The sequence below is a fragment of the Schistocerca cancellata genome, chromosome 6 (assembly GCF_023864275.1).
Source record: "Schistocerca cancellata isolate TAMUIC-IGC-003103 chromosome 6, iqSchCanc2.1, whole genome shotgun sequence".
NCBI classification, from domain to species: Eukaryota; Metazoa; Arthropoda; class Insecta; order Orthoptera; family Acrididae; genus Schistocerca; species Schistocerca cancellata.
Window position 1 is genome coordinate 438,055,491 of NC_064631.1, and position 26,066 is coordinate 438,081,556.

General features: G+C 45.6%; 1 protein-coding gene across 1 annotated transcript in view; it reads right to left on the reverse strand.

Annotated features, from left to right (window-relative positions):
• LOC126088372 (urocanate hydratase-like) overlaps window positions 1-26,066 on the reverse strand; it is a 398,618-nt gene that overhangs the window by 84,830 nt on the left and 287,722 nt on the right. The window contains exon 11 of the mRNA XM_049906510.1: window positions 23,722-23,900. Within this exon, the coding sequence (XP_049762467.1) occupies window positions 23,722-23,900 (179 nt within the window). The remainder of the gene's footprint in view (window positions 1-23,721; window positions 23,901-26,066) is intronic.

The window sequence follows — 26,066 nt, forward strand, 5'->3', positions numbered from 1 at the left end:
ATATAACTGCATGCAATAATTTTAATGACTGGGCAGTTCACTTTACAAACGTGCTCGTGATTTGCAATACAACAGAAAGGGAAAAGGTAATTATACGGCCATGTAAAATTTATAATGGGATGACGCAGTCTGCCTGTGAAAAGTTTAGTGCTGCCTGTTATAAATAATCACAGTGATTTCATAACAAGTAAGCTCTGAAACATGCGTGGCTGGGGTAATTTATAAGTATTGTCTAATTCCGCGTTCAAGAATTTTATAGTATAACAACCACATACAGTGGTAATAACGAAAGGAATCAGTGTACATATTACCTTAGCTGTATGCTAATATCACAGTTCCGTCAGTCCATTTGGATGCAATGAGAAGAAAACTATAGGCCTAATTTCCTTCGAGGTGGGGATGGGTCAGGTCACAATCAACATGTCGAAAAAGAGATGAGATAATGGCTATTGAGCCGACTTCTGTTAGAACTGCGACTGTACTCATTTCATTCAAAAACAGATATTCACTAATATAGATTAATACATGGTTAATGTTGTTGCCGACTAAATTATTAGCCTAAAACAATATCGTAATTGCACTTCATGTTTCATTATCATTTCATAATCTATAGTTGCACGTTATTAAAAGTCAATAATTATTACCTGATCCGGAGCACTGCATGAATTTCGAAATTATTCCTTGAATAGTAGTGATCACATTTTAGAATTGGCAATTCCTTCAGAACTGTATTTGATAAAAGCTTCCATCACGTACCGTATGACTTTTCTGAAAAGTAATGCGAGTTGGAAGAGTAAGCACGAGTGTGTACGTGTCAGTGAGATTTTAGTGCCCGTTTTCAGAACATTCAGCTCACGATTGTCATTATTCTTCCTTTGACAGAAAACTGGATATACGTGAATTATGGATTTCACACCTTCAGTCGGCAAACGTTGCTCAGACTGTCTAATTTCAGTAATGTGTTTGTTTTGTGGGTAGGAAGTTAAATTAATACGCACAATTACGAACATACCTCCTTCATTTGTAATTCAAAATCCGATGCTGCAAAGAAGAAGTTTAACTTACGGAGAATGATGCCTAAATTTTGTCGCCTTTGGCTTATTTACACGGCAACTGAAGTCTAGTTCTCGTGCTAATGCTTCGCAGATTAATAGTTACAACACGTGGCCTAATGTTAACAAATCACTTAGGCTGAGAGCGTTAATTACTACATTACGTAAATGCAGTGCACGCAAGCAACCAGCAAACATCTCACCACGACTCAGAACGGAGTCGCTTCTGTGTACTCATTTCATTACCAGAAGACAAAGGGTTTATACTAAACAGATTATCACATCCTCACGGCAACAGGCGGAAGAAAAGCGTGCCCTATTGTCCGCTGACCCTGAGGCCGCGCTAACCGATTCTACCACCAAACTTCAAGCCGTCGCCACACGGGACGAGGTAGGTAACGTTGGCGAATACACAGATGGGATACCCAACGCCACGACACACAGCTACGTCGGCTCACGGGACGTGATATCGCGCTCTCAGCGCTTTCTAGCGTGTAGTAAGTGGGTATGTTGAGGGCACTAGGAGTGTCTTCAATGCACAACCTTTTTTATGAGTTTTGTAAAGGTATATATTTTTATATACAAAATTTTAAAAATTTTATGAAGCTATATACTTTTATCTATAAAATTGTGAAAATTTTGTATATTAAAATATAAAGATTTTTAAAATTTTATATTTAAAAATGTCTAGCTTTATAAAATTCATAAGAAAGGTTCTGCATTGAAAACACGCCTAGCGCGCTCCGCTTACCCACTTACAACTGTGACACTCCACACCTTTTCACTTTCGTCAGACATCAGCAAAAACACCCTGTGAAAGCGTTAGCGTCGCTAGAATAAATTTTTGGGGTTAGGAGTGGACCCTTATTCTATGACAGAGCACATTGGTGTTTAGCTGTACTAAATTTGTTTTATTCCTATATTGCTGTTAAAGAAGCACATGGGTTTACATAGATGTGACATGACAATTTTAGGAGAGTTGTCAAGATAACGCATTACGTCCTGTTTAGCAGAAATAACACTGAACCCAACAATATCAAATTTAAATAGAAGGTTCTCTACAAGATTTTTCTTACTTCTAGACAGTGAAGTTGGCCAATATTACGACAAATCTTCCGATTCTGGTTCTAAGTTCGGTACTATTTTGGATGACAATCAAGTCTACAGAGGATGGTTAGTTTTTTGTGACAAGATGAGCAAAAGATTACTCAAGGTTGCTCGAGTTCACAGTGGACGCAAGCTGGTGATCCAACAATTTTACGCCTTTCCCAGTGGCATTTACCTTTAGGTGCGACGTGCTGTCGGTTGCGTGGCTGCTCTCGCCCTCTGAAAATCCTATAAAAAGCTAATCAAAATCTTTACTGAGTTTATCAGCTGAAAATGTCCTATGTGTCTCGTTAAGCTACAAAACATGCACTCATCCCTAGTCTGGAAAATACGGCGAGATACACGTGCATAGATGGAGCAGCGTGTATACTTCAACGCCCTCTCAGTTATCACAAGAACAATTAACTACGTGGCTGTTTCGTTTCTCCACTATCGGAGCTCAACGACTCTTCAGCTAATTTCTAACTAAATGCCAGCCAAAGTGAACGCAATGTTCACACAAAGTTCCTCTTTTGGCGTCGTACAGAGCGTGATGAACCATGTTCTACACTTGACGTTGGTTCAGAGGGAGTCCCCGAAGTTTTCAGCACTGTGTCTTTCGTAGCAAACTGTCCTTTTGTGCTTCACGTCACGGCTTTTTTAGACCAATGGGAACATTCCTTTTATCTTGCGGAAAAGACCCCTGCAAATCGTAAAGGGCCTACCTTTAAACTGCGTCGAAACATCGCCCCTTTTTCTCCTTCCGAGTTTATTTCAGCCATTCGAACATTTTGTGCTCTCTCCCGACATCTAAAAGTTAAACGTGTACATCATGAGTTTACCACGGGCCTTTCATGTGATCAACTGTGTCACTGGTCCGTTTGTTCTATCTGGAAATTCCCCAACGCAGTTTTCTAAAGAATTTCTACGTTGCAAGCAGCGCTGGGCTGCTACCTGCTCCCCTCGCTGTATCGCCTGGCACGTTTGTTGTCCCTCTCGCCGCGGGTCACCAACCTCTGTTAGAAGCCTTCCGTCGTACGCGCACTGTGATGGCGCAACTTGCATCTGCCCCCAAACTAGAACGTTTCTTCCAGCAGTTTTTTTCACCTTTTGCTCACTGACATGCAAGATTTGGGTTCGGTGTGTTAATACCGACAAATTAAGTGTCATCCCTTTTGGTATTACCTACTGTACGTTTTGATAGGTAAATCTGCTACCTACCACCGAAGTATGTCAGGTGACATATTCATCTACTTGTTACGACATGTAAAATCTCATGTAACGTGCGAAATTAACATTCATTCAAGCTGCTGCCTTACACAACTCTAGCGGCAGTTGCCATCATCATTAGGCTCGCGAGCCTCACAGTTTGTATATGAAAATGGGAAAGTGTAAAATACTTGCGTCAGCTTTATTAAAACTCACATTTCTCCCTTGGCTCTATGCTAGTCATGTTATTCTGAGCGTGGTATGCAAAAATAAACACTTCAATATCCATGAACATATAATAAGACAAAAAGGGAAGATACATGTCCAGTCAGTAAGCACATCAGCTTATAAAAGTTGACCATATCGAACAAACTCACTCCTGGCAGAGAATGCACAGATATTTACGTAGCATCAAGTATTGCAGAAATTATTTCCATTAATTTCGTAAGAAAATCTCATTACCTTTTGGAAAACGCGAAGATGAAAAAAAAAAAAAGATACAACAGGACACGAACACAATATCGACCTAACCTCTGTTCCAGTAATATGTTGCCTTTATTTAGTACACTAAAGTGCAGCTTCCTTCTGAGTGACATTGTATTTTATCTTACAATCGTCTATAGGCTTTAATACCAGAAAATTTGTAATTTATATTTTAGTGTAACGAATCCTAACAAGAACAACACGTTTTTCATGAATCTTCAGTGTGCAGCTGCCTTAAAAGTCCGATAACACGCTAGTTATAACGCGATAATAACTAAGTGCGAAAATTCATTAACCACCATTTGACGTTTCCCGTTACTTCATTACAACAAATAGTACCAATAACGATTGTTCCTTGACGCATTCAACGTGCTGGTGCTTATTAGCAGCATATATTCATAGGGTGTAAGGTATAACAAAAACTCACAGAATGTGGGATACTACTGAACACGCTAAGTAACAATATGGTGCTTGCTTTCTGCGGGTCTCAAGCTTTCCTTTTGTGACATAGTGAGCATTCTTCCTTCGCATTGGTTCTCCTTTACGTGACACTTCGATGAAATATCACAGAACTTATTTTGTGTTTCACTTGACGAAATTGCTCCTCAACATGAAATAGCAGCAAGTGACGTCACAGAACTCGAATCACGCCACGTCAAACGTTGGCTGGCTCATGACAAAGCTCAGGCGACTCGTTGAGACATGAACTCACAGTTTCCACCAAAAGGTAAGACAGCTGAGCAGAGGAAGAAGTGACTACAGATTACCTCGGACGGACAGGTGCTTACCGACGCGACGCGCGAATGAAGTACACGACTCTAACCTCAGACATGACAACCTCACGTTTTCAGAAGGCGTATCCGCCAGGTGAGACAAATCGTTCGATGGCTTAAGTGGTGGTTAACAGGGGGAGGGGGTGCTAAGGCTGCGATGTCGAGTGGCGGCGTGGCGGCCGTGTGAACTTATAATAGCGGCACCGCCAGCCACTCAGCACGGCCCTCCTCTCCCCAGCTGCCCGCCTGCTGCCGCCTGCCGTGTCGATAGCGCGCAACGCCGTGCTCGACCGATTATCGATACTGCAAACAGTGGCACTGCTTTACGACCGGTACGGCGGCTCCCGCCCTCCAGGCCGGGAGCGGCCGTATCTCTCCAGAAGCGAGTCTCCTGTTTGTGTGGCGATGTGGGATCTTGACCGCTCTACCGTACAACGGCGAAGTGTAAGTTTATTACATGTTACTAAAGTTGCTCTGTGCGAAAACTACGGTTCAGTAGTTTTGGTACACTACGTAAATGGCGTAGTAAATGGTAGGATTACCTGCAGTATTGGTAGCACTGGTAGGGAAAGAAACGCAAATGAAAGTGTAAGAGAGAGAGAATGGGATACGATGACTTCCCATTGTCTTTTTTTTGTTTGTTTTGAACATAATTACACTATTGGCCATTAAAATTGCTACACCAAGAAGAAATGCAGGTGATAAACGGGTATTCATTGGACAAATATATTATACTAGAACTGACATGTGATTACATTTAGCCGACCGCGGTGGCCGAGCGGTTCTAGGCGCTTCAGACTGGAACCGCGCGATCGCTACGGCCGCAGGTTTGAATCCTGCCTCGGGCATGGATGTGTGTGACGTCCTTAGATTAGTTAGGTTTAAGTAAAGTTCTAGGGGACTGATGACCTCAGATGTTAAGTCCCATAGTGCTCAGAGCCATTTGAACCATTTTTTGATTATATTTTCACCCAATTTGTATGCATAGATCCTGAGAAATCAGTACCCAGAACAACCACCTCTGGCCGTAATAATGGCCTTCATACGCCTGCGCATTGAGTCAAACAGAGCTTGTTTGGCGTGTACAGGTACAGCTGCCCATGCAGCTTCAACACGATATCACAGTTCAGCAAGAGTAGTGACTGGCGTATTGTGACGAGCCAGTTGCTTGGCCACCATTGACCAGACGTTTTCAATTGACCGAGACGTGTAACCAATGGCACCCCATACCATCACGCCGGGTGATACGCCAGTAAGGCGATGACGAATTCACGCTTCCAATATGCGTTCACCGCGATGTCGCCAAACACGGATGCTACCGCCATGATGCTGTAAACAGAACCTGGATTCATCCGAAGAAATTACGTTTTGCCATTCGTGCACCCAGGTTCGTCGTTGAGTACACCCTCGCAGGCGCTCCTGTCTGTGATTCACCGTCAAGGGTAACGGCAGCCATGGTCTCTGAGATGATAGTCCATGCTTCCCTTCGTGAAATCTTCTCGGGTGATCAGCCGAGTAAAGGCGTCGTCTTCTCGCAACGTTTCGAAGGGTTTCGTACCCATCATCTTCAAGCGAAGTGTCGAGATGCTGTGTTGCGCGGTCCTATAAAGGCTCCTGGACCAGTGACTGATCCCGGGCGCCGACCAATCAGGTACCTGCGGAATCGGCCGCCGCGCCAGTGGTGGGGGGTTCGCGGCGCGGACCGGGCGTCGAGTCCCTGCCGGTTTCTACTACGTCTTTGACCGCTACCGTCTTCGTGCCGGAGCGTTCTCTTCAAAGAGGCTGTAGAAATTCGGTTGAACAGCAACCTGATCAATCGAGACACTGGTTTCCAACTTAGTACAGCTTGGAATCCCGCAATAACTAAAATTAGGAGAGAACGCTCCGGCACGAAGACGGTAGCGGTCAAAGACGTAGTAGGAACCGGCAGGGACTCGACGCCCGGTCCGCGCCGCGAACCCCCCACCACTGGCGCGGCGGCCGATTCCGCAGGTACCTGATTGGTCGGCGCCCGGGATCAGTCACTGGTCCAGGAGCCTTTATAGGACCGCGCAACAAGGCCTGGGTAAAACCAAGGCCAGACACACCAAGGGCAACATATGCGGAAGTGGTTTCTCCCCCGAGGAACCACGAAAGCATTGCCCAACCACCACAACATCAGACACCAACACAAGAACAACACCGGGAAATACACAGCAACAACGACCAGGTCCACCTTGACGGAGAGGGGCCTAGGAAACCCCAGACACACTTCCCCCCCATGGATCAGTTGTTAGGTGTAATGGTGCAGACCATGAACCTCGTCATGGAAATGATGAAGGAATTCAGGGAAGCCCAAAAGCAGAACACACAGATCCTCGCTGCCCTTCAGGCAACAGTCCAGCAGTCGCTCCCCTCTGCGACTTCCTCAGTAGTATCAAAACCCCATCATGGATAGACGACCAAACATCCAAGGCCTGACAATGTGCGTCTTTAATGCAGACGGCATTGTTAATCAAGAGGTCGAGTTCAGAGAACTCATGAAGGAGTTCTCCATCGACATATGCATGATGGGGGAAACCCACCTAAAACCGGGAATAAAAGCGACAGTCCCCAACTATGTTAGCTATCGCAAAGACAGGCCAACCCAAGGTGGAGGAGTGGCCATATACATAAAAAGAGGGATCCCCCACCACCAGGTATTCTTACCAGCTACCAACAAAATTGAAGCAGTGGCGGTGGAAGTAACCACTGCCACTGGACCCCTAACAATTGTTGCAGTCTACCGACCCCCACATGACCAGATAGATGAGGGAGACATAGCTGCTCTAGGGCAAATTGAAGGCAAACTCGTAATAGGGGGAGACTTCAATGCCAAACACCCTGACTGGAATTCTAGAGTAACCTCCAGAGCAGGCGCCAAACTGCAACAACTAGCGCGCACCCACCACTTCGAAACATGGGGTCCAGTCGAGCCCACACATTTTCCGAAAAACGGAAGCAGGCCCGATGTGTTAGACATAGCTCTCACTAGGCGGATCGCAGGGTTTGTGACCGCAAGGACAATCAACAGAATGTCCTCCGACCACAACCCAGTGATTCTGGAGGTCGATGTGGGAGAATGGGTAGCACTCCCACGGTACCAAACGTCGTACAAACGTACAGACTGGGAGCGATACCAAGAAACTGTCGCCTCTGATATCGCTCGCGCTCCGCCACCTACTGCCGAAACAGTAGAACAAGCGCTACAAGACCTAACAGGCAGCATCTTACAGGCAGCGGAAGAAGCCACCCCTCCACGAAGGGATGGCCCACCACCGCAAATACAGCTCCCGGAACACTTGCTAGCTCAAATTCGACATAAGAACAGAGTAGCAAAAGAGTGGAAGATCACTAGAAATCAGGCCACCAGGAGGCTGCTCAATCGTCTACAGAGAGAACTGAAGGTAGCGCTCAATGAGCACAGAAACCAGCAATGGCAAAACCGCCTCACAGCTCTCAAAGTAGACGACCACACACTATGGCAAGCGACAAAACAGTTTACAAAACGACGCGCTAGGATGCCGCCACTGCATGGCGAGCGGGGACTGGTCTACAGCCATGCTGGAAAGGCCAACGCCCTCGCCGACTCCTTCGAGAAGTAGTTCCAAGCGGCAGAACCCCAGGATGACGAGCATGAAAGAGTGGTCCGTCGTCAACTGGCTGTCTTCCTCAATGCCGAGGAGGACCCAGAGGACGAACCCATACTTTTTGCCCCAGAGGACGTGGCAAGAGTAATCAGGTCTCTCCCCACAAAAAAGGCGCCAGGGCACGACAGTGTCACAAATCAGTTAGTCAAAAAACTCCCACCCACGGCGATCACACACCTCGCGAACGTCCTCAACGAGATTACTCGATCCAATGTTTTCCCAGCTTGCTGGAAACATGCGGAGGTGGTCGCGATACACAAACCAGGGAAAGACCCTCTATTCCCGCAGCACTACAGGCCGATTAGCCTCTTGCCAACTCTCAGCAAGATCTATGAGCGCCTCCTGCTAAGACCCATACAAGAACATATTACCAGAGAGCAAATTCTGCCGGATTTCCAATTTGGCTTCCGACAGAACCACTCTGCCCCACAACAGGTCATGAGAATGGTTGAAGCAGCAACAGAGGGCTTCAACCACAGAGGCTACTGCGGGATAGTGCTACTGGACGTAGCCAAAGCCTTTGATTCAGTATGGCATAGAGGGCTACTCTACAAGTTGTACACACAAGGGTTTCCCGGGAGCATAGTTCAGCTGATCAAGAGCTACCTCACGAATAGGACTTTCTCCGTCAAAGTAGAAACTGCCACCTCCACCAGAAGGCGTATTCGTGCTGGGGTGCCACAGGGATCGGTCCTGGGGCCCGTATTGTACAGTTTGTACACTGCGGACACACCAACGGCCCCCCTGGTACACACCGCACAGTACGCTGACGATACAGCTTTCTACACGAGAAACGCGAACAAGGACCTGGTTATCCGTAGGCTACAAAAGGTTTTAGATAACACAGAAACTTGGGCCCGTCGCTGGCGCATCACCATTAACTCTGAGAAGACGCAGGCAATGCTGATTACCCGCAGGCTCGGAAGGCGCGATCCTCCTCAACGTCCCCCCCTCCACCTTCACCTAAATGGAACCCAACTCCCCTGGCGCAGAACCGCCAAGTACCTTGGCGTAACCTTGGACTCTCGTCTTACGTGGAAACCCCACATAGACGAGGTCCACAGGAAGGCCTGCGCCAGAATGTCCATCCTATATCCTATCCTGAACTCAACAAGCTCCCTTCCCTGCCCACTAGCATTAAATGTGTATCAGGCCCTGATCCGGCCAGTAATGGAGTATGCGTGCCCTGTCTGGGGATACGCGGCGAAGCAGCATCTGGACAAACTCCAGAGGCTGCAGAACCGCGCCCTCAGAAGGGCTCTGCGCTTACCTCTTGGATTCCCTACAGACGACTTGCACGCCGCAGCCGAAATCCCACTCCTGAGAGAGCGTTTCCAGGAGCTGGCAAGGGCCTTCTATGAGGGTTCTTCCAGATCCAGAAACGCACTCATCCACTCCCTAGGTCGGTATGACATGTCCCGCGATAAGCACAAGCGCCCTATGACGATCTTCGACGACTAAGTCGAAGAGAAAATCCCTACACCAAATCCATCATCCTGTTCCTTCCCATATAACAACAAACTTCTCGCCCACCTCAGGCAAGTACCAGACACACTCACAACAATCATCACAAATCACAGACACCAAAAACTACAGAAAAATCACACACACATTTTCACAGGGGAGTAAAAGCCTAAAGGCTACAGACTCCCCCTCACACTTCCCCAAAGAGGGGAAAGCAAAAGATGAGAGAGAGCAGCATCTCGACACTTCGCTTGAAGATGATGGGTACGAAACCCTTCGAAACGTTGCGAGAAGACGACGCCTTTACTCGGCTGATCACCCGAGAAGATTTCACGAATGGAATACGCCGAGAAAGTCTCAAATCACATAGTCCATGCTGCTGCAAACGTCATCGAACTGTTCGTGCTGATGGTTGTTGTCTTGCAAATGTCCCCATCTGTTGACTCAGGGATCGAGACGTGGCTGCACGATCCGTTACAGCCATGCGGATAAGATGCCTGTCATCTCGACTGCTAGTGATACGAGGCCGTTGGGATCCAGCACGGCGTTTCGTATTACCCTCCTGAACCCATCAATTCCATATTCTCCTAACAGTCATTAGATCTCGACCAACGCGATCAGCAATGTTGCGATACGATAAACCGCAATCGCGATAGGCTACAATCCGACCTTTATCAAAGTCGGAAACGTGATGGTACGCATTTCTCCTCCTTACACGAGGATCACAACAACGTTTCACAAGGCAACGCCGGTCAACTGCTGTCTGTGTGTGAGAAATCGGTTCGAAACTTTCCTCCTGTCAGCACGTTGTAGGTGTCGCCAACGGCGCCAACCTTGTGTGAATGGTCTGAAAAGCTAATTATTTGCATATCACAGCATCTTCTTCCTGTCGGTTAAATTTCGAGTGTCTAGCGCGTCATATTCGTGGTGTAGCAATTTTAATGGCCAGTAGTGTAAAACCGAACATCATTCAGTGCTAGTCCATTGTGTATTTTATATCCTTAGGGAATATAAAATGCATTTGATAAGTAATAAAAATTAGTTTACGGCGTAATTTCTTCGCTTTTATGTAACCGAAGCGATTGGTTTTGACGCAAGTACGATTTACATGTACACACATTGAAGTCTAACTTAGAGAAGACGCAAGAGAGGCAGAGAATCACACGTGCAAAAATCAAACATATTCATATAAGGAAATGCACAAATACATTTGAAAATGAGAATACATTCTCGAAAAGCGTTGTGCTGAGCAGTAAAAAACAAGCAAATGGCGCAGTTTTTATTATTTAATCACTGACAGCGATTGTTTGAATCAGCATGACAGTACACTCTGTCATAAAGTAACGTCTTGAAGCAAAGATTTCATGTCAATAATATCCCTGAAATGGACTGGTCTGCCCAGCGTCCCAACTCTAAATACCATAGGAATGAGTTAAGACGTCTTCTTCGTCCTGACCACAGCGTCCAACATCACTGCCTTCTCTGTTTTCGGGTCTTGAGGAAAAATGGGCTGCCATTCCTCCACAGAAATCAGACACCTCACTGAATGTGTTCGCAGCGGAGTTTAATCATTCATAAAGCGGAGGATGAGCACAATGCATATTAATATCCACTGGTAGGTATCCGGCTGGTGTACCTGTGCGTTATAGTTCTAATTTGTGCGAATCCGTTAACATATACCCTACACCAATGAAATGGCGCAATACAGTATACATTTAAGTAAGTGTGAAATGTTATTGTGTTTTTGTAACCGTGAAGACGGTCACATATCACTGACGCCGACAATCAGCTACTCGCTACCCAGACAGATTAGTAAAAAATCATGTTTATGGGATTTATGCCTTAGACAACATTAAAGTTTTGAATACGCAGTAAATAATTTCACGATTAGGTGCATTTTTGGTAATTAACAAGAACCAAATTCCTAGCCGCGTACCTGCTACCTACAGCGTACAAAAATGAGCGTGTCTAATTCCACTGTTGATGTGTAACACTGTTCCAGCAATTACATCTTCACTAAGAATGTTTGATTGATCAATGCTTCCACAGCAAACATGCAAAATTGCAGTGTGGAGAATTGCATCATTAGATAATTATATTTATTTAAATAAAATACCGATATTCAAGCGCTATTAAAGGGACGTATTGCTAAAAAGTGCCTGAAAAACTGATACGAGAGATTTACTTTTAACGTTCAATGACACGTGCAATTTCAATTTTCCTAAAAGCTGTATTACAAAATCAATAATAGCAAAGAGCGTAATAACGATCTTAACTCTTAATTACTAGCAGTAACAGGCATTTTGGTTTCTAGTTGGAACTTACAGGTCTGGTGTTAAATGCATTTCTTTTCATTACATGTTTGTTTTACCGTTTGTAAGACAGTCATAAAATTACACGTCCCTTTTTTCACAGCTACAGCATAATATTCTTTCATCATAAGCTTATATTGGTTTCCTGTTTTCTTATGCAGTCCGCTTGCATAAGTGTGTATATCTACTGAGTAAATCCGAACTCGAACGACAAAATTTCAGAGGTTGTTCACTGATTTCAGGGTTTTGCCATATGGGACCAGTGGTCTCCGATGGCTTGCTACAAAGTAGTAATATAAGTGATTTGTTTGTTTTGTTACGCCAGTATCCTTCGTGCCTCCGAAAATACATTGATAACAGTGACAGAGCTTGTAATCTGCAACCACCCAAACGTTCAACACACGACGTGGGGTAGGCTCTGCGCCTATATACAGATGGAAATCTACTGAAACGAGTTTCCCCCGGTACGAAAGCAGCTCAATATAGCATAGTTGTGCTGCCCTGTCACTGCATTCACTGAACCCTTACACCAGGTCCATATCGGCTAACCCTGCTCAATAACCATGACGCTGTGTATCACTGTTAACGTACAACTAACTATACCGGGAAACAAATCCAAGGCAGAACTGAACAATACTGAACATATTCTGGAGGGCGATGAGATAAGTGGACTTAACTGTTGTCAAATACGAGCGTACGGAATACCAGACTGGATCGAAGGGTCTAGCGGAGAGGACAAAGTATATTACTCTGAAATAAGTCTCCAGAAGTAAAATTAATTCCAGGCGTACCCCAAGGGAATGATATAGGACCGTCATTTTTCATAATATGTATAAACTTTTCGCAGATGACGCTGTTGTATGCAGAGAAGTCGCTACGCTGGGAAATTGTAGAAAGACCTGCAGAGGATCGACTTGGATGCAAGGAGTGGCAACTGACCCTCAACATAAATATAACGTGTTGCTAATTCATAGACAGAAATATCATTTACTCTATGATTACACTGTTGCAGAACAATCACTGGTAGCAGTCACTTCCCCAAAATATCTAGAAGCATACGTACGGAGCGATTTAACGCGGATAGACCATGTAAAATTAATAGCGGGTATGGCAAATGCCAGACAGATTCATTGGAAGAGTCCGTCGCAACTGTAGTCCATCAAAAAAGGCAGTAGCTTACAAAACACTTGTTCGACAAGTACTTGCAAAGTTACTCGCTACGATCCGGACCAAACAGGATTAAAAGAGGAAATAAAGAAGGTTCAAAGAAGAGCACGTTTGGTTACGGGTTAATTTAGTAAAGCAGAAAGCATCACAGAGATGTCCAGCCAACTCCAGTGTCAGACGCCGCAAGAGAGAAGTTGTGCATCACGATATGGTCTACTGTTAAACTTCCGAGACAGTATCTCCCTATAAGAGCAAACCAATATATTGTTTCCTCCTACACTACTGGTCATTAAAATTGCTGCACCACGAAGATGACCTGCTACAGATGCGAAGTTAAGACTTCAATGTGTGTACATGTAAATCGTACTTGCGTCAAAACCAATCGCTTCGGTTACATAAAAGCGAAGAAATTACGCCGTAAACTAATTTTTATTACTTATCAAATGCATTTTATATTCCCTAAGGATATAAAATACACAATGGACTAGCACTGAATGATGTTCGGTTTTACACTACTGGCCATTAAAATTGCTACACCACGAATATGACGCGCTAGACACTCGAAATTTAACCGACAGGAAGAAGATGCTGTGATATGCAAATGATTAGCTTTTCAGAGCATTCACACAAGGTTGGCGCCGGTGGCGACACCTACAACGTGCTGACATGAGGAAAGTTTCCAACCGATATCTCATAAACAGACATGAGGAAAGTTTCCAACCGATATCTCATAAACAAACAGCAGTTGACCGGCGTTGCCTGGTGAAACGTTGTTGTGATGCCGCGTGTAAGGAGGAGAAATGCGTACCATCACGTTTCCGACTTTGATAAAGGTCGGATTGTAGCCTATCGCAATTGCGGTTTATCGTATCGCGACATCGCTGCTCGCGTTGGTCGAGATCCAATGACTGTTAGAAGAATATGGCATCGGGGGGTTCAGGAAGGTAATACGGAACGCCGTGCTGGATCCCAACGGCCTCGTATCACTAGCAGCCGAGATAACAGGCATCTTATCCGCATGGCTGTAACGGATCGTGCAGCTACGTCTCGATCCCTGAGTCAATAGATGCGGACGTTTGCAAGACAACAACCATCTGCACGAACAGTTCGACGACGTTTGCAGCAGCATGGACTATCAGCTCGGAGACCATGGCTGCGGTTACCATTGACGCTGCATCACAGACAGGAGCGCCTACGATGATATACTCGACGACGAACCTGGGTGCACGAATGGCAAAACGTCATTTTTTCGGTTGAATCCAGGTTCTGTTTACAGCATAATGATGGTCGCATCCGTGTTTGGCGACATCGCGATGAAGCGTGTATTCGCCATCGCCATACTGGCGTATCACCCGGCGTGATGGTTTGTGGTGCCATTGGTTACACGTCTCGGTCACCTCTTGTTCGCATTGACGGCACTTTGAACAGTGGACGTTGCATTTCAGATGTGTTACGACCCGTAGTTCTACCCTTCATTCGATCCCTGCGAAACCCTACATTTCAGCAGGATAATGCACGACCGCATGTTGCAGGTCCTGTACGGGTCTTTCTGGATACAGAAAATATTCGACTGCTGCCCTGGCCAGCACATTCTCCAGATCTCTCACCAATTTAAATCGTCTGGTCAATGGTGGCCGAGCAACTGGCTCGTCACAATACGCCAGTCACTACTCTTGATGAACTGGGGTATCGTGTTGAAGCTTCATGGGCAGCTGTACCTGTACACACCATCCAAGCTCTGTTTGAGTCAATGCCCAGGCGTATGAAGGCCGTTCTTGCAGCCAGAGGTGGTTTTTTGGGTACTGATTTCTCAGGATCTATGCACCCAAATGGCATGAAAATGTAATCACATGTCAGTACTAGTATAATATATTTGTCTACTGTTTATCATTTGCATTTCTTCTTGGTGTAGCGATTTTAATGGTCAGTAGTGTATGTACATCTCGTGCAAAGACCATGAAGATAAAATTAGATTCTAGCTCACACGGAGGCATACTAGTGATCGTTCTTCCCGCAAGCGACTTGAACAGGAAAAAGGGGGAAGGACACTAGTAAACGAAATACCCCCAACCAAACACCGAAAGGTGACTTGCTCAGTATAGGTGTAGACGTACCGTGAGTGAACGGAACAAGTTTCGAAACGAACAACATGTACCAATCAAGATATTATTACGTCGGTTCCAAAGTTCGTACCGTTTTTGTTTGGTATGCTGGTATTCCTGTTGCAATGCTTTTATTTATCGTTTGTAATTTTTCCTTTGTAGTTCACTGTTGCTTTCTGAGTTTACATATTATCATTTTGTCATTTGGAGATGGTTACTGGAGCTGTGGACGCTAGAAAATAGATTTCCAAGTGGTGAAATCGGAACTTTTCCGACATATTCTTCTGCTTGAGTTCAATAAATGGGTGACTACAGCAGACGCAGGCGGAAACATTTGTGCCGTTCTTGGTTTAATGCCATTGGACAGTGCACGACAAGACATGATATTTTCTTTTAAGGAGCATCGTTTTGACATTAGTGACACTCCACGTTCAGGAAGATCTTCGGTGTTTGATGAAGATCGTTTAAACGCATTAACCCACAGTGATCTACGTCAGTGTACTTGAGAGCTGGCAAATGGCATGAAGTGTGATCATTCCACCACCGTGCGACACTTATATGAAATGGGGAGGGTTCAAAAATCGGGTGTACATGAAGGGTCCTACTGCATGTTCTAAGCCAAAATCACAAAAATCTTCGGTTGGCTATAGATGCATCTCTGCTTGCTCGTAATCAATTGCCTCATGAACAACACTGACTACTCCTATTCTGTATCATTACTTGTTTTTATGCTAACAAAAGAAAAGAAAGGAATGGGTGAGTCCAAACAAAGCAGCAACTCCCTGTACAAAGAGTTGCGCGCATCCAAAAAAGATAATGTTATGCATCTGATTGTATTACGAATTGCTTTCCCGAGCTGTAACCACCACTGCTGACACCTATTGTCAAAAACGGAGACGCCTTTCAGACACAGTCCAAGAACAAGGACTAGGAAGACTGCGTGAAGTGACGCTACTCCACGATAACGCTCGCCGTCATTCTGCTAGACTGACAAAAACACTATACAGTAGTTAGGTTGTGAAGTCATTCTGAACCCACATTACTCACCTGATCTTGCGCCGTCAGATTTTCACTTTTTCCGCTCTCTATTCAACAACCTTCAAGAAACCTCCTTTCCAGACGAAAATTCGCTCCAAACATTGCTCGATGAATACTTCACCTCAAAATCATGTGATTTCTACAGCCACGGCATCGAAAAGTCAGTTATGGCAGACTGCAGTAAACAGTGAAGGAGAATATATTATTGATAACTAAATTCCATTATGTATACTTGCAGTGTTTATTAAACTTACGGAAAAACGCTACGAACTTACGCCCCAATCCAACACACTGTTATGCTGACATTCTGAGCCCATTAAGATAAATGAAGATAAGAAATCAAACTAAACGCAATTACTCAGTAACGAACCACCGGAGATTATGAGTCTCTGTTACCAAAATATTCACAAAATATCCTTGAAAATACTCTGAAATTTTGTCGATTGAGTTGGGTTCACACTGTATAGGCTACTGAGACTAATGTCCAGTGTACCGTGTTTATTTTATGTTTTTGTTATTCAGACAGGTACTTCTGATGTTAAAAAAAATTGTGGTAAGATCTTATAAGACAAAACTGCTGAGGTCATCGGTCCCTAAATTACACACTGCTTAATCTAACTTAAACTAACTTACGCTAAGGACAACACACACACCCATGCCCGAGGGAGGACTGGAACATCGGACGGGGGGAGCCGCGTGGACCGTGGCAAGGCGCCTTAGAGCGCGCGGATACCCTGGGCAGCTTCTGATGTTACGTCTGCTTTGTATAGCGCAGCGTACGGGACCCCATCCAGTATTAGATAATATGCCAGCGTTCCGCGATCCGGTAAGAAACTTGTGAAACTCATAATATAATCACAGTCCAACACATACAGTCGTGAGGCTTCCTCTCCTTTTTGGTATACATTGTGACAGCAATGCTCCGTTCGGACAGAAAGCTATACTTCCGAATACGATATCGGTTGAGGGCGAATAATATTGTTTATACAGGATGATCGGAACCAGTTTGAGAAGCTTATAAGGTGTTCCAGGGATAAGTCGTGCTGACAAATAATTGTTAAGAAATAAATTCCACAAGTTGCGCCGTTTGCGAGTTAATTAGCATTGAAGTCAGCCAATCAAGCCGTTGCACTCGCAAAATTCAAGCCGCCCGCGAGATACAGTTAGTGTCAGTTGTTCTCATAGCATAGATGACAGCGCATGAGACTGCTCAGCCCATGGCTTGGGTTTGATCCTACATCTATATTTACATCTACATTTATACTCCGCAAGCCACCCAACCGTGTGTGGCGGAGGACACTTTACGTGCCACTGTCATTACCTCCCTTTCCTGTTCCACTCGCGTATGGTTCGCGGGAAGAACGACTGCCGGAAAGCCTCCGTGCGCGCTCGAATCTCTCTAATTTTACATTCGTGATCTCCTCGGGAGGTATAAGTAGGGGGAAGCAATATATTCGATACTTCATCCAGAAACACACCCTCTCGAAACCTGGACAGCAAGCTACACCGCGATGCAGAGCGCCTCTCTTGCAGAGTCTGCCACTTGAGTTTGCTAAACATCTCCGTAACGCTATCACGCTTACCAAATAACTCTGTAACGAAACGCGCCGCTCTTCTTTGGATCCTCTCTATCTCCTCTGTCAACCCGACCTGGTACGGATCCCACACTGATGAGCAATACTCAAATATAGGCCGAACGAACGTTTCCTAAGCCACCTCCTTTGTTGATGGACTACATTTTCTAAGGACTCTCCCAATGAATCTCAACCTGGCACCCGCCTTACCAACAATTAATTTTATATGATAATTCCACTTCAAATCGTTCCGTACGCATATTCCCAGATATTTTACAGAAGTAACTGCTACCAGTGTTTGTTCCGCTATCATATAATCATACAATAAAGGATCCTTCTTTCTATGTATTCGCAATACATTACATTTGTCTATGTTAAGGGTCAGTTGCCACTCCCTGCACCAAGTGCCTATCCGCTGCAGATCTTCCTGCATTTCGCTGCAATTTTCTAATGGTGCAACTTCTCTGTATACTACAGCATCACCCGCGAAAAGCCGCATGGAACACTATGTACTAGGTCATTTATATATATTGTGAAAAGCAATGGTCCCGTAACACTCCCCTGTGGCACGCCAGAGGTTACTTTAACATCTGTAGACGTCTCTCCATTGAGAACAACATGCTGTGTTCTGTTTACTAAAAACTCTTCAATCCAGCCACACAGCTGGTGTGATATTCCGTAAGCTCTTAATTTGTTTATCAGGCGACATTGCGGAACTGTATCGAACGCCTTCCGGAAGTCAAGGAAAATGGCATCTACCTCGGAGCCTGTATCTAATATTTTCTGGGTCTCATGAACAAATAAAGCGAGTTGGGTCTCACACGATCGCTGTTTCCGGAACCCATGTTGATTCCTACAGAGTAGATTCTGGGTTTCCGGAAATGACATGATACGCGAGCAAAAAACATGTTCTAAAATTCTACAACAGATCGATGTCAGAGATATAGGCCTATAGTTTTGCGCATCTGCTCGACGACCCTTCTTGAAAACTGGGACTACCTGTGGTCTTTTCCAATCATTTGGAACCTTCCGGTCCTCTAGAGACTTGCGGTACACGGCTGTTAGAAGGGGGGCAAGTTGTTCCACGTACTCTGTGTAAAATCGAATTGGTATCCCGTCAGGTCCGGTGGACTTTCTTCTGTCGAGTGATTTCAGTTGCTTTTCTATTCCTTGGACACTTATTTCGATGTCAGCCATTTTTTCGTTCGTGCGAGGAGTTAGAGAAGGAACTGCAGTGCGGTCTTCCTCTGTGAAACAGCTTTGGAAAAAAGGTGTTTAGTATTTCAGCTTTACGCGTGTCATCCTCTGTTTCAATGCCATCATCCCAGAGTGTCTGGATATGCTGTTTCGATCCACTTACTGATTTAACGTAAGACCAGAACTTCCTAGGATTTTCTGTCAAGTCGGTAGATAGAATTTTACTTTCGAATTCACTGAACGCTTCACGCATAGCATTGACATCGTTTAGCTTCTGTTTGTCTGAGAGGTTTTGGCTGCGTTTAAACTTACAGTGATGCAAAATTTTTGTATCGTTCTTTTGTTCCATTTTAGGAAATCAAATGAAAAAAAAAGTTTGGTGACACCATCTCTGCCAGGCCACATGAATTAGCACGTGCGACGGCCTAATTAGCTAACTTAAACGCTAATTAACTGGAAAGCGGTGCACGTATACAATTTTTTCCTAGACAGCTATTTCTCAGTACCACCTACGGTCAACATCCTTACAAGCTTTTCAGGACGTTTCTAAACATGCTCCCCCCCTTTCCTTCCTGCTGTAGTGATTTGTAACATATTTTTTAGAATAGGGCGTATGTACTGACTTAAAAAAATCGACTCTAACTAAAAAATGACAGTGTATTTGTCATTCTTTGATTTACTGAAGACTATAGAAGGTCACTTTATGTAGTTTTCGATGGAAAGTCATCATGTAGAACAGAAATTATATATGGCTTCCCCCAAGGAAGCGTTACGGGCCTTCTACTGTTCGTAATCTACATAAACGGTTTAAAGGATAAACTGAGAGCCATCTTAGATTGTTTTTATTTGATGCTATGATTTACCGCCTAGTGAAATCACCAGAACAGCAAAACCAACTACAAAATGAATTAGACAAGATATCTGTATGTTGCGAAAACTAGCATATTACCCCAAATAATGAAAAGTGTGAGGTCTCCACATGAGTACTAAAAGGATCCGTTGTATGATAAATCACACAAATCTAAAGGCTGTCTATTAATCTAAATACCTAGGAATTACCGTTCTGAAAAAATTAAATTGGAAGATTACACAGATAAAGTTGTGGGGCCGCGCGGGAATAGCCGAGCGGTCTAGGGCGCTTCAGTCATGGGCTGTGCGGCTGATCCCGGCGGAGGGTCGAGTCCTCCCTCGGGCATGTGTGTGTGTGTTTGTCCTTAGGATAATTTAGGTTAAGTCGTGTGTAAGCTTAGGGACTGATGACCTTTGCAGTTAAGTCTTATAAGATTTTACACACACAATGTTGTGGGGAACGAAACTTGCTTTATTGGTAAGACACTTAGAAGATGCAACAGATCTACTAACGATGCGTACACTACGCTTGTCCGGCCTGCTTGAGTATTGCTATGCGATATTGGATCCTTCCCAGATAGGATTTACGGAGGATATCAGAAAAGTCCAAAGAAAGACAGCCTCTTTTGTATTATCGCGAAATAGGGAAGAGAATGTCACGAATATGATAAGCGAGTCTTTCACGTTCTGCTTCAGGCAAGGTCTTTTCAAGAAATTCCAATCACAAACTCAATCCTATGAATGCGAAAACATTTTATTGACGCTGCCCTACATAGGGAGAAATGATCATCGTAATAAAATAAGAAAAACCAGAGCTTATAGGGAAAGATTTAAATGTTCATTTTTTTCCACCCACTGTTAGACAATGGAGCGGTAGAGAAATAGTCTGAAGGTGGTTCGATGAACCCACTACCGGGCACTTACGTGTGAACTGCAAAGTAATAATGTAGATATACGAGGGTCGTTCAATAAGTACTGCCCCATTTCTTTTCTCAGAACATATTTATTGTTAAGAGTCAGAATTTGGTGACAATATACATCAGCATGCCTTGTCCATGTCCTTTTTTTCTACATAGTCTCCATCACGTTCTATAGCCGTAGGCCAACTTTGTGGAAGGGCATGTATTACCTGCTGGTAAAAGCTCTTGTCCTGTCAGCGTAACCATGTTTTCACTGCCTGACTACACTCTCGTCATCTTCAAAGTGTGTTATCCGTAGAGAATCTTTGAGCGGCCCAAAGAGATGGAAGTCGGTGTCAGGTCTGGACTGTAGGGTGGATGAGGCAATGACATGACAGGACGTCCCGAGCGTGGCTGATCATGGAGCTATGTATCAGCAGTTCCTGAGACTGTAACTTTCTTTACCCATCGGCCAACTGTACTCCTATCAACTGCAGCATCGCCATACACTGCACACAAGAATTCGATAGCAGCACGCTGCCTGTAACGTCGAGTCGTATGTAGACGCCTTTTTCACGCTGCACTACGGCTCCGTCATCTGCCAGAACGGTTCGAAACTTCACCGGCGCACAGAACAAACATCAAATGTGAAGCACCAACAAGGACCACAATGAGATTTTCACTCTGCAGCGGAGTGTGCGCTGATATGAAACTTCCTGGCAGATTAAAACTGTGTTCCGGACCGAGACTCGAACTCGGGACATTTGCCTTTCACGGGCAAGTGCTCTACCATCTGAGCTACCCAAGCACGACTCACGGCCCGTCTTAACAGCGTTAGTTCCGCCAGGCTCCACAATATTCTTTTTTCCAGGAGTGCTAGTTCTGCAAGGTTCGCAGGAGAGCTTCTATGAAGTTTGGAAAGTAGGAGACGAGGTACTGGCGAAAGTAAAACTGTGAGACGGGGCGTGAGTCGTGCTTGGGTAGCTCAGATGGTAGAGAACTTGCCCGTGAAAGGCAAAGGTACCGAGTTCGAGTCTCGGTCCGGCACACGGATTTAATCTGCCAGGAAGTTTCACCAACAAGGACGTTTGTCTATTATATAAATGGATTTTTTTTTAAAAAAATGTGGGGCATTACGTATTGAACAACACTCGATGATGTAGATGTAAATATTCTAGAAGGCTGCACGTATCGCTTCCGTAGGGATGGCGAGGATAAGATAAGAGTAATTACACTACTGGCCATTAAAATGACGTGCTACAGACGCGAAATTTAACCGACAGGAAGAAGATGCTGTGATATGCAAATGATTAGCTTTTCAGACCATTCACACAAGGTTGACGCCGGTGGCGACACCTACAACGTGCTGACATGAGGAAAGTTTCCAACCGATATCTCATAAACAAACAGCAGTTGACCGGCGTTGCCTGGTGAAACGTTGTTGTGGTGCCTCGTGTAAGGCGGAGAAATGCGTACCATCACGTTTCCGACTTTGATAAAGGTCGGATTGTAGCCTATCGCGATTGCGGTTTATCGTATCGCGACATTGATGCTCGCGTTGGTCGAGATCGAATGACTGTTAGGAGAATATGGAGTTGATGGGTTCAGGAGGGTAATACGGAACGCCGTGCTGGATCCCAACGGCCTCGCATCGCTAGCAGTCGAGATGACAGGCATCTTAACCGCATGGCTGTAACGGATCGTGCAGCCACGTCTCGATCCCTGAGCCATCAGATGGGGACGTTTGCAAGACAACAACCATCAGCACGAAGAGTTCGACGACGTTTGCAGCAGCATGGACTATCAGCTCGGAGACCATGGCTGCGGTTACCATTGACGCTGCATCACAGACACGAGCGCCTACGATTATGTACTCGACGACGAACGTGGGTTCACGAATGGCAAAACGTCATTTTTTCGGTTGAATCCAGGTTCTGTTTACAGCATCATGATGGTCGCATCCGTGTTTGGCGACATCGCGATGAAGCGTGCAATCGCCATCGCCATACTGGCGTATCACCCGGCGTGATGGTTTGTGGTGCCATTGGTTACACGTCTCGGTCACCTCTTGTTCGCATTGACGGCACTTTGAACAGTGGACGTTACATTTCAGATGTGTTACGACCCGTAGCTCTACCCTTCTTTCGATCCCTGCGAAACCCTACATTTCAGCAGGATAATGCACGAGCGCATATTGCAGGTCCTGTACGGGTCTTTCTGGATACAGAAAATATTCGACTGCTGCCCTGGCCAGCACATTGTCCAGATCTCTCACCAATTTAAATCGTCTGGTCAATGGTGGCCGAGCAACTGGCTCGTCACAATACGCTAGTCACTACTCTTGATGAACTGTGGTATCGTGTTGAAGCTTCATGGGCAGCTGTACCTGTACACACCATCCCAGCTCTGTTTGAATCAATGCCCAGGTGTATCAAGGTTGTTATTACGGCCAGAGGTGGTTGTTCTGGGCACTGATTTCTAAGTATCTATGCACCAAAATGGCGTGAAAATGTAATCACATGTCAGTTCTAGTATAATATATTTGTCTAACGAATACCCGTTTATCATCTGCATTTCTTCTTGGTGTAACAATTTTAATGGGCAGTAGTTTACAACGTGCAGAGAGGTGTTTAAGGAATTATTTCTCCCGGCTTTATACGTATACGGTTTACGAGTAAGCCCTAACAAGCCGGTCATGGGTAAGTACCCTCTGCCATGCATTTCACAGTGGTTTGCAAGGAATGGATGTGAATGTAGCTTGACCTCCTGCCCTTACGATCTGTGTGAGCCGCACTCTGCCTCAGACTGCGGTCTCCAGGTGATTGAGAGCGCCAGCTGCTTGACCCACCTTGACGGCGCCGCTGCGGACGGCGTCGTTGAGGGCGGCGGCGATGCGGCGGCGGGCCTCGCGGTCGGCGTACAGGATGCGCGCCTGCGACCCCACCACCAGCCGGTGCTCCTCCGCGCGCCGCAGCCACTCCAGGTTGGACTCGTACTGGGCCCGCGTCGCGTAGCCCACGCTCTCATCTGCACAACAAGGCGGAGCGGTTGTGTTTATATCTCAGCACGAAAAGACGATGGAACTGGGAACGAAAGCTATGTTCAGAAGGCTGAATTTGTTCAGAGGGTACATGCAGTCTGACCACGCGAACTGAGAGCACGGAGGTATAGGTGTGCCGTGGTTCTCTGGTGGAGGTAGCTGGGCAGCAGTAGTGGCGGGCAGCTTGAAAGCAGTTGAATCCTTAAAGTATTTCCTAATAGTTTATTACAGTAGTCTCGTACCCATGTCATATTTGCGGTGGGCATCGAACTCGCGGGTTACTGTGTGTGATGTGTGGATCAGACGTAGCCAGCAGTAACTGTGCCCAACTCGGCTCGACGGTGACGCGACTTTGTGAGGGTAGCATTCCTGGGAGGCCGCGATGTGCGGGTCAGCTACTGGCGAGGTGGATAGTTCTGGGGCCGGCCGCTGTGGCCGAGCGGTTCTAGGCGCTCCAGTCCAGAACCACGCGGCTGCTACGGTTCGAATCCTGCCTCGGGCATGGATGTGTGTAATGTCCTTAGCTTAGTTAGGTTTACGTATTTCTAAGTCTAGGGGACTGATGACCTCAGATGTTAAGTCCCATAGTGCTAGAGTCATTTGAACCATTTTTTGATAGTCCTGTCTAGGCCACAGATGCTGCGGGCTAGCGGACTGTCTCGAAGTATGCATATGGGATTGTTTCCCAAATATGTGAGTGGCTCGAAGTCTTCTTCAGTAATAGAACCCAGTAAGTAGTCCTCGATGGTGAGTGTTCATCGGAGGTGAGGGTATCATCTGGAGTGCCCCAGGGAAGTGTGGTAGGTCCGCTGTTGTTTTCTATATACATAAATGATCTTTTGGATAGGGTGGATAGCAATGTGCGGCTGTTTGCTGATGATGCTGTGGTGTACGGGAAGGTGTCGTCGTTGAGTGACTGTAGGAGGATACAAGATGACTTGGACAGGATTTGTGATTGGTGTAAAGAATGGCAGCTAACTCTAAATATAGATAAATGTAAATTAATGCAGATGACTAGGGAAAAGAATCCCGTAATGTTTGAAAACTCCATTAGTAGTGTAGCTCTTGACACAGTCACGTCGATTAAATATTTGGGCGTAACATTGCTGAGCGATATGAAGTGGGACAAGCATGTAATGGCAGTTGTGAGGAAGGCGGATAGTCGTCTTCAGTTCATTGGTAGTATTTTGGGAAGATGTGGTTCATCTGTAAAGGAGACAGCTTATAAAACACTAAAACGACCTATTCTTGAGTACTGCTCGAGCGTTTGGGATCCATATCAGGTCGGATTGAGGGACATACAAGCATTTCAGAGGCGGGTTGCTAGATTTGTTACTGGTAGGTTTGATCATCACGCGAGTGTTACGGAAATGCTTCAGAAACTCGGGTGGGAGTCTCTGGAGGAAAGGAGGAGTTCTTTTCGTGAATCGCTACTGAGGAAATTTAGAGAACCAGCATCTGAGGCTGACTGTAGTACAATTTTACTGCCGCCTACTTATATTTCGCGGAAAGACCACAAAGATAAGATAAGAGAGATTAGGGCTCGTACAGAGGCATATAGGCAGTCATTTTTCCCTCGTTCCGTTTGGGAGTGGAACAGGGAGAGAAGATGCTAGTTGTGGTACGAGGTACCCTCCGCCACGCACCGTATGGTGGATTGCGGAGCATGTATGTAGATGTAGAAGTGAAGTTCACTGCCGCTGGTCTTGTGTCTGGTGGAGCTCAGTTCGACGCTCGTCCATTCGTTGTTACGGCTGGATCACTAAGCATGCGGTGCTGTCAGGACTGCGGTTGAGCGGTGGCGGTCTCGCAGCAGAAGGCCACACTGCAGCGGACGCCGACTCGATGACTTGCCGATTCAGTGCCTCTGCGTGGCTAAGTGGCCAGTGTTTGTACATCCCAGGGCGGGCTTGTTGTTGAGTGCGTGCCATAGGTGTCACGTAGACCACTTGCCGTAACGCCGCCGAAGTGTCTAGGTTATCATAATATCATTGGTCATTGACCGAATACTTTTGCTGGTGTAGTAAGACAGGCGAAATGCTGTGCAAGATCCTTACGGGGAGCAGCAAGATCAAGGTAACGGACCCTCACCTTGGCACGCGCAGCTACGGAGGCAGCAGGATGTCGTGTTGCGGCTAGGAGGAAAATGTGAT